General features: G+C 37.5%; 2 protein-coding genes across 2 annotated transcripts; one reads left to right on the forward strand and one right to left on the reverse strand.

Moving 5' to 3' along the window:
• The first annotated feature begins 569 nt into the window (after nt 1-569).
• Nucleotides 570-10,859, forward strand: LOC107800722 (protein LEAD-SENSITIVE 1-like). The gene is made up of 3 exons (XM_016623945.2): nt 570-778; nt 864-937; nt 9,991-10,859. The coding sequence occupies exons 1-3, from the start codon at nt 759-761 to the stop codon at nt 10,671-10,673; spliced, it is 777 nt and encodes a 258-aa protein (XP_016479431.1). The 5' UTR covers nt 570-758; the 3' UTR covers nt 10,674-10,859.
• Nucleotides 10,860-12,266: 1,407 nt separating this feature from the next.
• LOC107800721 (cytochrome P450 93A3-like) lies at nt 12,267-14,885 on the reverse strand. Its single transcript, XM_016623944.2, has 2 exons — nt 13,847-14,885; nt 12,267-12,985 (listed from the first exon to the last, which is right to left on the reverse strand). Exons 1-2 carry the CDS (start codon nt 14,756-14,758, stop codon nt 12,377-12,379), a joined length of 1,521 nt encoding a protein of 506 aa, XP_016479430.1. The 5' UTR covers nt 14,759-14,885; the 3' UTR covers nt 12,267-12,376.
• Between the last annotated feature and the right edge of the window lie 2,398 nt (nt 14,886-17,283).

The raw sequence follows: 17,283 nt of genomic DNA on the forward strand, positions 1-17,283 counted from the left end.
GGTGGTAGAGCTACAGTGAAAAGGGAATTGAGAAAAATATTAAAGGGTAGAGGAGAGGTGAAGCTGAGATGAACAAGATAAGTTGAAGGAAGAACAGTAACTTTTTTGATATTATTTTTTATTAGTTTATTACAAAAATAATATTTCAAAAAAACAAATATATATATATATACGATATTTTTTTAGCTATAATAGATTTTTATCGACACATAAACGTTATGATATATTTTAGATTACAAATTTAAAAGTTTCAAAATCACATAAATATTATGGAAGAAAATACCGTTAATTTGAATATGGACATAAATATTATAGTAAATCTAAAATTATAAATTTTACTAGTTTTAATTTCTTTCTTAAGTTTCATACTCAATTAAATACATAAATTAAAATGCAGAAAAAAAAATAGGATATTGGAAACTTGACAAGGTAAAATTTATACATCAAAATAACTTACTTTTCTTTTTTTCTATTGGCACATCATGTCTTGCTTAACGACGAAGTTCAATAATTTTAATATGGGGTAAGGGCATTTATGTCATTTGACTGGCTGCAACGCCCACAGAAACGCGTACCGTAAGGCAGACTCAACAAAAGGACACTTGTCTTTATGTCATCGCTATCCTTTCTCTACATTTCCAAAGGCAAAGCGGTTGTTCTTCCGATCAATTTTTACTCCATTGTTAGCACAAAGCTTCATCATATTCTTCTGTTTATCCTCATCTTTTATCATTCCATAACTCAAAAAGGAAACAAAAATGGGGCTGCTTTCTAACAGGTAATCTGAATATATTGCCTTTTATTTTATGTGTAGTCTTTTTCAAATGTTTCCTGATTTTAGTTTTTGCGTGAAATGGCCACAGAATTGGTATGAGCAGCCTCAAACCAGGAGATCATATTTATTCTTGGCGTGCTGCTTATATTTATGCCCATCACGGTTAGAATCTGTTTTCTTCTTTATGGTAAATAATGTTGTTTTGCGTAAATGAAACATTCCTTTTGTAATTGTATGCTTTAATCTAATGTCTAAACGTTGATGTAGAAAAAAATGTTCTTTCTCCGTTGGAAATGATGCGAGAAATCAGTGTCGTATATAGCACTATACTAATGGGTTCAATGGAACCCATAATTTTTAAGACGCATAAATTTATTGAAATTGTAGGAAATAATGAATATGAACCCATAACTTTGAAAATACGATGAGTTCAATGTTAAAAATCTTAAATATTGAACCCATAAAATTTAAATTCTGGATCCGCTTCTGCGAGAAATATATTGATATTTAATTTTTACATATTATGGAAATGAAATGATACCTGGAGTTGTCCTTAGATTCATTGATAGCATTTAATTTTCAGAAGGATTGTTTTTTCTTATTTAACTATGGGTATTTGGATATAACTACTGTGCTGCTGTTTCTACTGTATAACGGCCATAAACTCCTAAATTGAGTGTCCAATCTCTTTGATTAGGAACAAAATGCAGTATCTGAGTGTCCAATCTCTTTGATCTAGCAATACTCAGGGGTGGCTTTTTTCTGAAGTATGGGCTTACTGGTAGAGCTTAGGTTTCCTCATGAAGTTTAAGGAGGAGGGACGGATAGATAGCATATAGAGCGAAGGTGCAGTGTGGACCTTTTCAGAAACAATCGGGGTTGGGGCTCATTTTCCAATGCAAAGACTTCCAAAGATCTGTAGTTCTGTACTCTTTCATCCAAAAGCTGAATGGGTTGTTTTGACTTGGCTTCACTATTAAGATTGGAGTTTGAAAGGTGAATTAGTTATTGGAGTACTACATTGTGGAATAAGTTCTCTAGGAATTTTTAGAAACAGAAGGGAAAGGTTTATCAAGAATTATACGATTAGTAAGTCTCTTATTGCATGATATGATTTGGGCTGCAATTTCTTTTTAGCTTACAAAAAAGAAGGTTGAAATTCAATTTAGGAATTGGGATAGTGAAAGTATTTAAAGCTGTAAAAGAAGTAGGCTGTAGGCACACCTCCTATATATTCTTTCACTTGAGCTAATATGCACATTTAGGCTTCCATTAATAAACTCCTTCGCTTGTCCAGACTTTCATTAGCCAGGATTCTTCAAGCAAGATGTGTTATATGCTAGTAAAAGTTGGTCAAGAGGCATAGGAATTCGTTTGATTCTAAAATGAGGTATTTTCAGAATTTGTTGTCTCCGCAATGATTTCATCTATGTTGTGGCATTCTTGTACCATTGGTTGGTCTCTATTTTTTATCAGATGTTAATTCCTTCTCACATAGATCTGGGGCAAGTGATATGATTTACTTATTTGGTGTACCTGCACTCCCTTGTCTTGCGAGCAATACTTCTAGGAAGCTGCCTTACGCACACGCAGATATTGTTTTGTTATCTGTCCGTTTCTTTTTCCCTTCCAGAGAGTAAGACCTATTGCTTTCTGGAAACATCTTGATTAAAACAACAACAACAACAACAACAACTCAGTATAATCCTACAAGTGGGGTCTGGGGAGGGTAGAGTGTACGCAGACCTTACCCCTAACCCAGAGGGGTAGAGAGGCTGTTTCCGAAAGACCCTCGGTTCGGGAAGAAGAAAAATAAACAATAGACAATAGGTCAGTGACAACAATAGAAGATAAAAAATATTAACAGCATCATAAGAAATAGAAAAATAGATGTAAAAGAAATAACTATAAACAACAATACTACCATAGAAAATAGTAAGGAAACTACACAAACCACTAACAACCCACATCGAAACAACAACAGGCCAACCCCGCCCCCAGAACAACCCTAACCTACAAACCTAATGCTCGACCTCCACCCCTTCCTATCCAGAGCCATGTCCTCGGAGATCTGAAATCGCGCCATGTCTTGCCTGATCACCTCATCCCAATACTTCTTAGGTCGTCCTCTACCTCTCCTCGTACCTGCCAATGCTAACGTCTCACACCTCCTAACCGGGGCATCTATGCTTCTCCTCTGCACGTGCCTGAACCATCTAAGCCTCGCTTTCCGTATCTTGTCATCCATGGGAGCCACACCCACCTTCTCCTGAATATCTATATTCCTAATCTTATCCAGCCTAGTGTGCCCGCACATCCATCTCAACATCCTCATTTCTGCCACTTTCATCTTCTAGGTATGGGAATTTTTGGCTGCCCAACACTCAGCCCCATACAACATGGCCGGTCTAACCACCGCTCTATAGAACTTGCCTTTGAGTTTCGGTGGCACTTTCTTGTCACACAGGACTCCATATGCTAACCTCCATTTCATCCACCCCACTCCTATACGGTGCGTGACATCCCCGTCTATCTCCCCATCCCCCTGAATAATTGATCCAAGGTACTTGAAACTCCCTCTCTTAGGGATGACTTGAGAGTCAAGCCTCACATCCATGTCCGCTTCTCCCGACTCATCGCTGAACTTACACTCCAGATATTCTGTTTTAGTCCTGCTCAACTTGAAACCTTTAACCTCAAGGGTCTGTCTCCAAATCTCCAGCCTCTCATTAACGCCGCTTTGCGTCTCATCAATCAGTACTATACTATCAGCGAACAACATACACCATGGCACCTCCCCTTGAATATGGTGTGTTAGCGCATCCATCACCAGGGCAAATAAAAACGGGTTGAGCGCAGACCCTTGGTGCAACCCCATAACAACCGGAAAGTGCTCCGAGTCACCTCCCACAGTCCTAACCTGAGTCTTAGCTCCCTCATACATGTTCTTTAATACCCTAATGTAAGCTACCGGCACACTTTTCCCCTTCAGGCATCTCCAAAGAACTTCCCTAGGAACCTTGTCATACGCTTTCTCTAGGTCAATAAACACCATGTGCAAATCCTTTTTCCTATCTCTGTACTGTTCCACCAACCTCCTGATAAGGTGGACAGCTTCCGTAGTGGACCGACCCGGCATGAATTCGAATTGGTTGTCGGATATAGACACTGCCCTCTTCACCCTTCCTTCCACCACCCTCTCCCAAACTTTCATAGTATGACTTAGTAACTTGATGCCCCTATAGTTGTTACAATTCTGGATGTCATCTTTGTTCTTGAACAGTGGTATCATCGTACTCCACCTCCATTCATCTGGCATCCTCTTCGTCCTGAAGATAACATTAAATAGCGCAGTCAACCATTCCAAGCCTACTCTATCCACACACCTTCACAATTCAGCCGGAATTTCGTCCGGCCCGGTCGCTCGGCTCTACTCATCTTGCGCATAGCTCCCACGACCTCCTCAACCTTAATACGCCTACAATACCTAAAGTATTGGTGACTCCCGGAGTGACCCAATTCCCCTAGCACAATGTCTATGTCCCCTTCTTCATTCATAAGCCGATAGAAGTAATCCTGCCATCTCCGTTTAATTTGGGCATCTTTCGTCAATACTCTGCCTTCCTCGTCCTTGATGCACCTCACTTGATCCAGGTCACGAGCCTTCCTCTCTCTAGCCTTGGCCAGCCGAAATAGCTTCTTCTCCCCTCCTATGTCCCCCAACTTCTCGTACAGACGACCAAACGCCGCATCCTTAGCCTCCGTGACCGCTAACTTCGCCTCCTTACTGGCTTCCTTATATCTTCCTCTATTCACTCTCCTCTCTTCCTCCAGATGTTTCCTCTATTTTGGAAACATCTTGATTAAGCTATCCAAAATAACCTATTTTGACTGAGGCAAAGTTCGCTGTCCATTGGTTAGTTGTTCTGGCTCTATAAGTTTTTAGGCAGTTTATATTAGCAGAAGAAAGTAATAGGTGGTAAGTTTTTTGTTGATCTGGTGACTCCAGCTTAGGTTTTGTACCGGGGAAATTAGGACTTGCAACCTATGTTGCTCAGATCCTCAAAAAATGTAACTGCACCCAATGTAGCTGCGGTTACATTTTTGGAGGATTCGAGTAACATTGTTTGCAATCCTCTGCTTACCGCTCCAACCATGTTGTCAAGATGCTTCAACTACAAATAATATGAACATTTGTTTTTGAGGAACACAATATGTACCCAGTTTCATTGATCTCCCCTCCCTCATACTCCCTACCACTTCATGAACTGGTCATAGATGCTTGCATACGAAAGCACAATATATTAGGTGATTTTTTCGCATCTATCCAAGTCTGGGTGGATAGAGTTACCCGGCACCTATTGTTGGTGGGAGGTGGCACGTATTCCGTGGAATTAGTCAAGGTGCGTGCAAGTTGACCCGGACACCACGGTTATCAAAAAAAGAAAATTCTAAATTTGTATTTGGATTCTCAGGTGATTGGAGTTGGTTGGTGGGAGGTTCATCGTCCACCTTCTTTGAGCTTAGATAGTTCACTAATCCTTTCTCTAATGTTTACAAGGCTTGATCAATTTATTTTTATTTTCATCAGCGACTTCATTTTTCCCGTTTGAGGACATTGACCCTATGCTTGTACCATTTTACGAGAAGCAAATATGTGTTATACTACTCGATTTTGTTTTTACCTGGAAATATGCCTCCGTGAGCAGTTTCTAACCTGCTGTCCCAATCTATATGAGACACTTCCTATTTTAGGACGCACCAAATCTTTTGGCACCATTTCATTTCTATAAAACTTATATGACACTGTATGTGTTTCTCGGACTCTTCACTTTCGGTGCCGCACCCGTGTCGACACGTCGTGGGTGTGGGATCCGTATCGGATATGATCAATAGATTTTGGGTACTTTGACCTAATCGATGAAGAAACTCGATATAGATACAATGATTTCTGAAATCATAGCAAAAGCTAGGATGCAATTTTAGAAAATGGATTATGTTGTATTTAGAAACAGGGTAGCCCGGTGCACTAAGCTCCCGCTATGCATGGGGTCCGGGGAAGGGGCGGACCACAAGGGTATATTGTACGCAGCCTTAGCCTGCATTTCTGCAAGAGGCTGTTTCCACTGCTTGAACCCGTGACCTCTTGGTCACATGACAACAACTTTACCAGTTATGCCAAGGCTCCCAGCAACTTTAGATATTTCTATTTCAGTCTTCTTCGTGTTATCTCCTTCTTGGATTCTTCTCTGGAAATGTAGAAGGCTTACAAGTTAAAGTTAGAAAATGCTTTTCTGTTTCCTTATTGCTTAGTTCAAATCTTAATGTTCTTCACTTTTTATTGTTACTGAACTTGTAGTCCTTTTCCTGCATTATACAAGCACCATGTAAGTTTTTCACATAATGTTGCATATTGTTATAGCTCTATTTTTAGATATTTGAATTATTTTTAGCCGAATCCCCGCACCCGTATCTGTACCTAAATCCATACCCTCGAATCTTAAAATTTAGATCATGAAGGATCTGACCTCTAGATCCACGCCGGCAGCGGACGCCCGCACCCAAGTCCAAGCAACTTACTGTATTACAAAAATTTAAATTCATCAAAGTAATCAACTTTTAATTTCCTTGTCATACTCTTTTTCAACCTAATTTTTTGACCTTAAATTTAATATTTTCCTTTGCTTCATTGATATAATGCATAAGTCAAATGAATAGATGAATATTATCATAAAAATTTCTTGTTGATTCACTTGTCTCTACGGGTTTCCTGTAGTGGTGTAGTCTTTTCTTTTACTCTATTTTAATATTCCCTTGACAAAGCTTTGTTTCTGTGGATGGAAGTGCATATTCTTTGAGTCCTTGGTTACCAAAAAAAAAAAGGTTGATCCTACATAATAATCATGTACTCAATAATAGGGTTGGGATTCTGAAGTTATTCAAACTATTATTACCAAAAATTGAATATAGTCATATAATTTTCCGCATTGAACTCTTACTCAATAAATAGTTTCTCTCTCTCTTTGTTAAACTACCATAGCACGTCCGTTTGAGTTTGCATCCACAAACTTCGTCTCAAAAGCAATTGGTGACGGCAATTCATGTGAATTAGAACACCTGTGTATTTCCCGCTAGGGCCTTGGTCTAGTGGTAATAGCGCGGCGTAATGCGTGGAATAGGCACACATCATAAGTTCGAACCTTGCCTCAGACAAAAGACTGGTATAATAGGCTATTTAAGTGGAGAAGGGTAGAAGAGTGGGTTCATTATCTAACGAGTTTCGAACTGTGCATCATTGGCCCCGAGAATTTCTCAGTTATCCCCAAAAAAACAAAAAGGAAAGAACATTGGTGTTATAATGCACATTTCCCTTCTCGGTTATCATGCTTTTCCTTGTCTATTATATCTCTGGCATTGACTGCAGTGTGTGTGTTGACATTTTGTATCAACTTAAAATCATCTTTATTCTGTGGTTGACAAATATATCCAAGATCTTCCTTGACCTAGGCTTTAGGGTCTGCTTCTTTGGTAGAGCTATTCCTGAGGTTTGGGAACTCAAATATATATGAGCTCAGTTTACATGATAGACAAGGAAATGGGGTGATACATTTCACGTGGAAAGCAATTGATATTTTTTCCCAAAAAAAGTAGGACGTAGAAAGCAATCATGTCAGAATTTTAAGTTGTATAAATATAACACATTACATGTACGGATACACATACAAAAAAAGAAAAGAAATAACTGACAAAAAAAAAATGGTAGTTGATTCATGTTGTGTTATTCTTAGTGGTGGCACACACACAAAAAAAAAAAAAAAAATAACTGCAAAAAAAACAAAAAAAAATGGTAGTTGATTCATGTTGTGTTATTCTTAGTGGTGGCAAATGGGCGGGTTGGGTCGGATTTGGGCGGGTTAAAAATGGGTCCAGTAAAAATGAGTTGGGTCTCAAACCGCCCATATTTCATGCGGGTCAAAAACAGGTTGAGTGTCAAATGGGCGGGTTGAATATGGGTTAACCCATATTATATAAGTTTAATTCTTTTCTTCAAATGCAATTTATAATTTTCCTTTTGCTCAGATTATTTAGTAACATAAGCTAAACGGGAATAATATATATTCTTCTTCATTAAATTTATTCAAATTTGACTCTCATATTGTAAACTTAAGTTACTCTTCCACAAAATATGACAATTTTTATTTTTGGAAGAAAATATGCTTAATGCACATCAAGCAATATCACTAAAAATATATGATTATGTGTATTTTTCACTTTGTTCATATATTGTCTGCAATTATAAAACTAAACAAATTCAAAAAAAAGTATACTATAAATAGAAAGATACTATTTATATTCAAAAAATATATTAAAAAAATCCACTAATAGTACATGACTCTGTACAAATTCAACGTTGAAATATGTGCTCCATAACTAAAAAGAAAATACTATTTTTTTTGTTTTAAAAAGAAAGTACTCTTTCTACAGTATGAAAAAAAGTAATCATTTTGTTGAAATGAAACAAAATACTTTTTCTACATCATGAAAAGAAAATACTCATTTGTTGAAATGAAAGGAAATATTTTTTCTACATCATGAAAAGAATATGTTGTTTTCTTTTGTTGTTGAAATGAAAGAAAATATTTTTTTTCACTCATTTTGTTGAAATGAAAAAGAAAGTACTCTTAATAGTATTTCTATTGAATTGGGTGTGGGGGGTTGGGATGATAGTGGTGGGGGTAGGGGGGGTGGAGTAGGGTGGGATAGGGGTGGGAGTGGGTGGGGGTGTAGGGGATGGGGAATAGGGTGGGGAAAATTGAAAAAGAGTTTTGAAAAATGTTTTCCCTTTTTGATAAGGAAAACAATTTCCTCCAATTTGAGAAAAATGAGTTCATGAGGAAAATATTTTCCAAAACATTTAAGCCAACCAAATATGATAAAGTTGGAAGATAACTCACTAGGTTAACCCATATTTTACCCACGTTTTACCCATGAATACCCATATTTCTACGGGTTGAATATGGGTTGAAGCCGAAATTTACCCAACTTAAATATCACTCATCCAACCCACCAAAATATGGGCGGATTGGGCGGGTTGACAAAATATGGGCTCATTGCACTAGTTATTCTTAGTGACGTCAAGCTTTCAGTTAATATGTTTAAAGAAAGACATGTCAATGATATACATTCTTCATTATTCAACTGTCAGTTCTACCTGTCATCCTAATCAACGGAGGTCCTAACTTTTAAACCTTTCATCTCACAAGGAACGGAGAGAAAGAGAACCTTTTTCCCAGAACATCCATTTTGTTGCAACGTGCTATAGGCACAGAGTTTACGCCGACTGTTAAAATAAAGAATGAAGGAATGAAACCTTTAGACAGTCTCAGTAAACATAGCAAGTTTCATTAACTTTCCAGTGGGTGCTATACTTGATGCAGCATTTGACATGAGCATAGTGACATTATAGTGACGTCCCGGTTAGTACAGTTCCTGGTTACGAGAACACAGGGTTCCTGACTAACAGCAGCTCTTGGCGCAGGACGAGGAAAGGGAGTTGCAACAGTTCATTTAGGATCTTTTATCCTTGAGGAGTCTTGTGAATAACCTCTTTTTATTCCTGGATTTTATATTGTTTTTGATGATGATCAGGTCAGAACAACAGTGTTTGTGATTGGCAATGTACTGTACCATTCTCTCCTTATCTCTTTTCTAATGGTAATTTTTTCTTGAAATTGTGTTACATGGACTATTGAGTCACTACTTTTGTGTTGTAATGGAGAACTTTGCTACATTCTAGATGTTCTTGTTCCAAGTGTTACGACATTGACACTGCCAATGTGGGTGGAGCTCATTCACTTAATAGAGCAGTTAACTATAAATCAGAAGATGATCCAATAATGGCAGGGGAAAAAATCCTTCAGGGTCAAATTAGGAGTAATTTGCTTGTTACAAGATGGTTTATCGTCCTTTCTATATGTTCAAGGTAGTTGGCTCCTTCCCGGTCTTCACCTTAGTCTAGAGAAGATAAAAATTGCTTAGATACTGCTTCCCAAGCATCACTTTGGCATTTTATTTTAATCTTGTTTATGCTTTCTGAATTTCGACCATCTAGTTTCCTGATTACCCTTGATCTTAAGATTGTATAGAGGTGGCAGATAAACTTCGAAGTACAAAAATTATTTTCTCATCTTATTGAAAATATGCCTAACTAACAGGTATCTATATTGGGGATAATAAAGTCATTCACTTCACAAGACGTGGTCAAGAAGTTGGAACTGGGACTATTTTGGATCATATCTTGGTAAGCTCGATTCCAAATCGGTCTCCTGTGCCTTGCACCAACTGCACCCCACCATCAGAAGGTCATGGAGTAGTTTCGTCATGTTTGGACTGCTTTCTTGCTGGAGGTATCCTCTATCGCTTTGAATATGCTGTGAGCCCTGCTGTCTTCCTCGCGAAAGCACGCGGAGGAACCTGCACTCTTGCAGTCTCCGACCCAGATGACATTGTGGTCCATCGAGCAAACTACCTCCTTACGAATGGCTTTGGATGCTACAATGTGTTCAAGAACAACTGTGAGGACTTTGCCATCTATTGTAAGACAGGACTACTCGTGGTAGATCAAAGTACTATGGGCCAAAGCGGACAAGCAGTGTCTATAATTGGTGGACCACTTGCAGCTGTTATGTCAACACCACTACGTCTTGTCACAACCAATGTATACGGGATGGTAGCGACAGCTGTTGGGGTTTATTGTGCCAGCCGCTATGCAGCTGATATCGGCATGCGGACGGATGTGATGAAGGTGTCTGCGGAAGATCTAACAACGAGGCTAACAACTGGCTTGTTGCAGGTTGTTGAACCGAACCTTGCAGCTTTGCCACCTACTGTTAGCTAGTATTATTTCTTTATATGTAATGTATTTAGAATTGGAAAGTGAACGTTCTTTTTAAGCCATTGGAGCCTCTTGCTATATGTCCAAGGCTCTATGCCTGTTGTGCTTTATTACGTGCTGTTTCGCCTCCAAAAACTTGTAATCGACTATTGTAATTGTGATGTTTAATTTCATTCCCCCTTCACCTTATATGTTCCTTTTTCAGTTTGCTAATTTTGCAATTTAACTTTATGTGATCCAAAAGATCAGTTCAGTAATAAATCGAAGAAAAATACTCTCACGGGAAAAGACGAACGCATTTGAAATGTCTATTTATCAGAAAGTAGAAAGGTTTCCACTTTTATTCCGGCATCATATCAAAACAGATCACCCATTCTTGCTAGCTTGTGAATCCGCCAATTCCCCCCTCCCAAACCCATACCCATTCTCTCTTTCTGAATCAAAGATACAGCTCTGCAATGACTAGTTGCACCAAATTCAAGATATTCTCTTTTTTCAAATTTCTGTTTTTCCTCATAATTTATTTGTATCATTAAGATGCAAAATCTTGCATTCATTTCCTTAGGTGTGTGGGATGAGTAGAAACTATTTTTTTGAATAAGCATCTAATACATCGTATAATTTCACCATGTCACTCGCCCACATGGGGCCCTGCCAAGTGATACAACCATTATCTTAAAGACAAGGTACCAGCTCAATGAAGTTGGAGAATTTGAAGATGAATATTTGTGAATGTTTTCGTAACATACTGTTGTAAAAAAGAAGCGTGATGTATTCATGAAGATTGGGCAAAATTGGAGCCCTATCATACATGGGCGGATTTAGGCCGTTGTTCATTTCGCCAAACTATGTATTTTACGTATATATTTCTTAAAACGGATCTAATATTATATGTCGGCCCCTGTGTTTCAAGAAGGTTGAGCGGTGCACTGAATACTGAGTTTTATTTATTCAAAGGAACATGGATTGATTCTCACATTCTTTTCTCGCTTTTTCAGTAGTGCACCTATGTTCTAGAAATCCTAGATCCGTCAGCGATATCGTATGGTGATCAATTCTATTCTCTTGCATTCATATCTTGAAGCTGATAATAGAAAAGAGTTCCAAGTTTTTATATGATGGGGAATTATGATAAATAGCCTATAATAATGCGTTAAATTAATATATATATATATATATATATATATATATATATATACACACACACACACACACACACTCCGGTGGATGAGGTAAATGGCATAGTTTGTCTGTGCACTAAGCTTTAAGAAAGAAAGATTTTTGAAACTTGTATTTTCAAAACATATCACAACATTTATGTGATTATAAAACTTTGAAACTAGTAATCTTAAATATATATATATATACTATAAAATTTACGTGCTTGTGAAAGCTTCTCTAATTAAGGGTAAATGATAAGTTCAAAATTAAGAGTTTCCAAATATGAAAATGTGTTATAGTTTTGGAAGGGTCTGATACGGAAATATAGTATGATAGAAGTTGGAACAAGGAGTACAATTAAGATGAAAAGAAAACCATGAATGGCACGTTGGCTACGACTCTCGACAAGAAAGCATTTATTTGTATGCAAGTGTGTAACACCAAACAAGATTCGATAAATGACAAATACATAAAAGTAGTGGAGTTAATAGTATAGTTCCAAGAAGATAAATATTTTAGGCTGAGGAATTAATCCCAGCTATGTATCACATTGAAGGAAATGGAGTGAGCCTAGTGAGTGGAACACAAACCAAAGGATTAGCTCTAGGAAGGGTAATGCCAGGTGCCTCTTCCATGTCCACTTTACCACTAACCTTCCATTCAAAGCACTGAATCATGGCAGCAAGACTTGTCTGAACCAATTGTAATGCCATTGAAGTTCCAGGGCAACCTCTTCTCCCACTCCCAAATGGTAGAAAATGATAGTGTTGTCCCCTTACATCCAACTGGTCCTTTAGAAATCTTTCTGGTAAAAATTCAAGTGGATTTTCCCAATATTGTGGATCCCTATTGATTGCCCACGTATTGACTAGTAGCCTAGTGTTTCCTGGTACAAGATAACCGCCGATGCAACAATCTTCAGTTGATTCTCTGATGATCATAGGCCCTGTAGGGTGTAGTCTCAGAGTTTCTTTAACAATGGCTTCAAGGTAAGGGAGGTTCGCCATGTCCGATTCTTCCACTACTCGCCTCTTACCAACAACAGAATCAATTTCTTCAACTGCCTTGTCCATAATGGTTGGATGATTGATCAGTTCTGCTATTGCCCACTCTGTTGTTATTGCTGCTGTATCAGTTCCAGCAGCAAATATGTCCTGTCAAATAATTATCAGGTCGGCCAGCTACCTAGTTCTTTACAACAACAACATACCCAGACCTTATCCCTACCTTGTGAGGACAGAGAGGCTTTTCCAATAGATCCGGAGCTACCTAGCTCTTTGTGTTAAGAATTAAATTTAAAAAGCAACTATATATATAAAAAAGTCCTTATCTTCTATTTCTGAGAATATTTACATTTGTCTCATTACTTGGGCCGGCAAGCTGTTTGAAACCATCATAGCAAATTTCAGATGCGCGACCGATCTCGTCTTCAATAGGCTTGAACATTGACGAAATTACAGCTCCATGTATTTTAAACATTTGGTCACTCTCATGTTTGTTAGTATTTTGCCCTGAATTTATATTATATTATGACTCTCTTTGCCCTGAATTTCTATTCTATTACGACTCTTTTTCTTAAATTTTGTCCTGAATTTCTATTCTATATCTTTCTTGAAGGTAGGAAAAAAGACTCTTAAAAGAAATAAATCTCCTTAATATGCCTTATTCTTTTCGCAATGTAGTCACTAAATAGTTGTTTAGGGAATTTTTCTCTCAATAGCTTTTATATTTTTATACTAGTTTTTATACGTAGGTCAATTGACCAAAACTATCATATTTTAGTATAATTCTTTTGTCGTCTAATTATTGTCCACTAAGTTTTGTATTGTTAGATTTTGCATGCACCATGTTCAACAATCTTCACATGGATGTTTGAAAATTTAATATACATATATATAGTAGGTAAAGTTTAGTGATTTAAAGTTGTGTTACGTATATATAGTAGGTAAAGTATGGTAACTATAGTCTATTGCTATAGTGGATAAATCAATATACGATGAAATCGAGAAACTTACAAGTATGAAAGCCTTGATGTTTTCTCTAGTCAATGTCAGCTCAGAGTCTTGGTCCTCTGCTATATCAAGTAGAATATGAAGCAGATCTTTCACTAGTCCATCCTTACTTAGACTATTTGTCTTCCTTCTTGTTTCTTGGTGTTCATTTATGATTCTCTCCATCATCTCATCAAACCTTCTATGCACATCTTTTGTCCTTTTCCCAAATCCCTGCAAATCCAAATTCTTACAGAACCAAATATAATCAGACAGATTAAATTTTCCAGTTAGTTCAGCAATCTCTTGAACTAACTTCCTCATACTCCCAGCTTCCTCTTCATCTTCAGAACACCTTTCGCTCATTAACATTCTCGATATCACATTATTCGACGCCCTCAACAGCTCAGCTTCAATATCAACAGCTACACCATCCTTCGCCTTTTGCAAAAGCAACTCAACAAAACACTTTATTTCGTCGCGCCTTACTGGAAGAAGCATGTCCAATGTCCGACCACCTAGGAGCTCGGACATGCATATTTTCTTCATGAACTTCCAGTAAACCCCGTAAGGCGCAAACGAGAAGTCTTGCGAGCCATAAGTTAAGTAATCGACAACAGCTGTCTGTGGCCGATTTAGGAACGAATTTTCATGAGTTTTGAGTACTTGTTTGGCAATTTCAGGTGATGAAACTACAACACAAGGGACAGAGCCAAGTTTTATATGGATCAAAGGTCCGTAACGGTTGGAGAGTTTGTGAAGTGCTTGGTGAGGAATTGGAGATAAGAGGTGCAAGTGACCAATTATGGGTAAACCAAATGGGCTAGGAGGAAGATTTTGACTAGTGGATTTTTTACGGAATACAACATATTTGAGAAATAAGGTAGAAGATAGCCATATAAGAAATAGCATCAAGTAGCCTTGGATTTCTGCCATTTTCTTCAGAAAATTGAATAGTCTGACTTTGCGTTTTTGGTTTTGCACCAATTTATATAATCAAAAAAGTATGACTTTTTCAAATCTCCTATGCACTAATTTGATAGGTAAGGACATAATCTGATCGTGCCAATTAAACCACTTAATTTATAGCAAGGAAATTACATAGTACTAGTAATTTTTAGAAACTATGAAGTACGCAACACTCCCGGCACTTCTTTATCTTGATTCCAAGAATAAAATTAAAATTTAACAATGAAGGCCGGCATTGACACATTCTCAGGGAGCTAAATTTGTCTGAGTTTTTTTGTCTCCTTCCTTGCTGAGATTCTTATGGATCAAAGCTATTACGCTTTTCTGCATTATTTACTAAAACAAATCATCTCTTCTTCTTCTTTTTTTAACTAAAAGCAGTGATCTCCTTATTTATTATTCTAGCAAATTCACCGTTCAAATCAATCGTTAATCATTTAAAGATTAAATAAAATATATTGCTAAGAAACATTACATGACTTGTTCTGTGACTTTATTCATGTTGTCTAAAGATTACTACTTTCGCAGGAGCATGTCCTGTGGGTATTTGCAGAGATATTCAATTTTGGGGTGGCCATTTAAGTTATATGAGCATTGCACAAAAAATTGTAAAATTTAGCAATTGGAATTTGAAATAGCTCGATCTCTTCAATACAACATCAGAAATCAAATCTTAAGAAAGATACGGGTTCGAGCCCCGTCAGTCCCAACAGATTAAATAAATATATCAATTCATCTCTCGCGGTACTCATTAGCGAGCGTCTGGTGACCAACGACAAGAGATGATAAATAAGCGCTCTTGCCAAAGAAGGGAAAAGATTCTTCAAGTGTCTCAGGTCCTAGAAGTGCATGATAAATTATTGGCCTAAGTGAAGTTTGTTTTGATAATTGACAAAGGAACTCAAGCATGAACCAGGTCCATACACTGTGTATACATACAGGGCAGATTCAAGCACAAGGCATGCACGTGAAGAAGATAAGCTTAAGTAATTATATCTGATATCTCCTGAACAAAAAGGTTGTATAATTGATAAGGAGAAAGATTCCTTACTCGAAGAGAACTCTATTCTAGATAAGGAAGGAGTTAGAAGTTGAAGATAACTAAAACTCTTCCACCAAGGAAGAGTAAAGCATTAGACTTCTATTTATTTCCTATTCTACTGACTCTATATATTGCAGGATGTTCTCATTTTACAGGTACGCACAAACGCTGAAGTTAAATGTGAGTTGAGAGCAAAATAGCAAGGCATTTTGCAAGCAATTCTTGTGTGATTCAAGTGTGCGAACCTGAAGCTACATGAACCAGATAGAAGAACCAGTTTCAAGTGTCTGTTTTTTATTCTAGTTTCATTGTAGTAGGACTTTTGAGTTGTACCTTTCAACTTTATCTAGAAGCAATTGTACTAAGTACTCTGATTGTTGTATTCAAGTTAGAGTTAACTTGAAGTTGTCGCAACAGCTAGAGGCTGGTTGCCACAAAGGGTTAGTAGTAATCCTTAGGTTTATAAAGAGTTTTGTAAATGCTGTTTTTGGCTCAGTAATTTAGTGATGTGTTGGGAAAAATCCTACTGGGTAGTAGGTCGTGGTTTTTTCACCTTTTGAGCAAGTATTTTTCACCAAAAAAAATACTTGTGTTCTTTACTTTCTGCATTTATTATTCTGCAACAGTAGTATAAGGAACACATTGAAGAATCAGGTCCTTCTATAATCCGTGCATGCAAAAATTAGATACTACACAAATCACCCCTCCCCCTCCTGCGTGGTATTAAAGTATAAAACATCAATTGGTATTAGAGCAGGTTATCTTTGAAGAGGCTAACACCTTAGAAGAAGATCAAGACGAGTGCACCACCTGAAAACTGGGAAGGACAATCCACTGCTAGGCAACCACTCTTTAATGGCCAGTACTACTCTTGGTGGAAGAACAAAATGAGAGATCCCATTCAAGTAAGCTAGTTGGGCGAGAGGATGGAATTGTTCTTTGTGTTTGATGCCGCCCAAACTCACACCACAAATATAGGTAGTGAGGCCGTCGAAGCAATAATAAAACCCAATGCAAGTGGGGTCAAATCCTCAGGGAGTTAGATTTGGGATTAGGTATATATTTAGTGTAATTGTATAAAATACCTTAGATTACACTTTCACATTCTTGTTTGTTATTTCTACTTCTACTTTAAACAATTGATTGCAATTATAAAATTAGAAGATAATATTTTTTGTTTTGGTTGTTTTCCAAATGATAAAAGATCTAGGGTCGTGACTTCCACCTAGGTAGTTACCTAATAGGTTAAAAATTCTAGGACAAGCCTGATTGGTCGGGGTTGTAATATAGCAATCACACGCAATTACTCACTCTATACTTCTAGGTAGTTTGAGTGGTTTTGCCCAATTTGGCTTTCTCAAGTCCAAATGGGTATTGCACAAAACAAGTGATAACTACTCAAGTCGGGTCTTACTATTTCTAGATTCAACCCTTTAATTGGGGCTATCAA

The sequence above is a fragment of the Nicotiana tabacum genome, chromosome 2, assembly GCF_000715075.1.
Source record: "Nicotiana tabacum cultivar K326 chromosome 2, ASM71507v2, whole genome shotgun sequence".
In the NCBI taxonomy this organism is placed as follows: domain Eukaryota; kingdom Viridiplantae; phylum Streptophyta; class Magnoliopsida; order Solanales; family Solanaceae; genus Nicotiana; species Nicotiana tabacum.

Bases quoted from the DNA above. Each gene is read 5' to 3' on its own strand.
- LOC107800722 (XM_016623945.2), top strand. From the start codon at position 759: ATGGGGCTGCTTTCTAACAG. The intron at 779-863 runs GTAATCTGAATA...AAATGGCCACAG, and splicing joins ATGGGGCTGCTTTCTAACAG to AATTGGTATGAGCAGCCTCA. The intron at 938-9,990 runs GTTAGAATCTGT...CCTAACTAACAG, and splicing joins TTATATTTATGCCCATCACG to GTATCTATATTGGGGATAAT.
- LOC107800721 (XM_016623944.2), bottom strand. From the start codon at position 14,758: ATGGCAGAAATCCAAGGCTACTTGATGCTATTTCTTATATGGCTATCT. The intron at 12,986-13,846 runs GTAAGTTTCTCG...ATTATTTGACAG, and splicing joins ACATCAAGGCTTTCATACTT to GACATATTTGCTGCTGGAAC.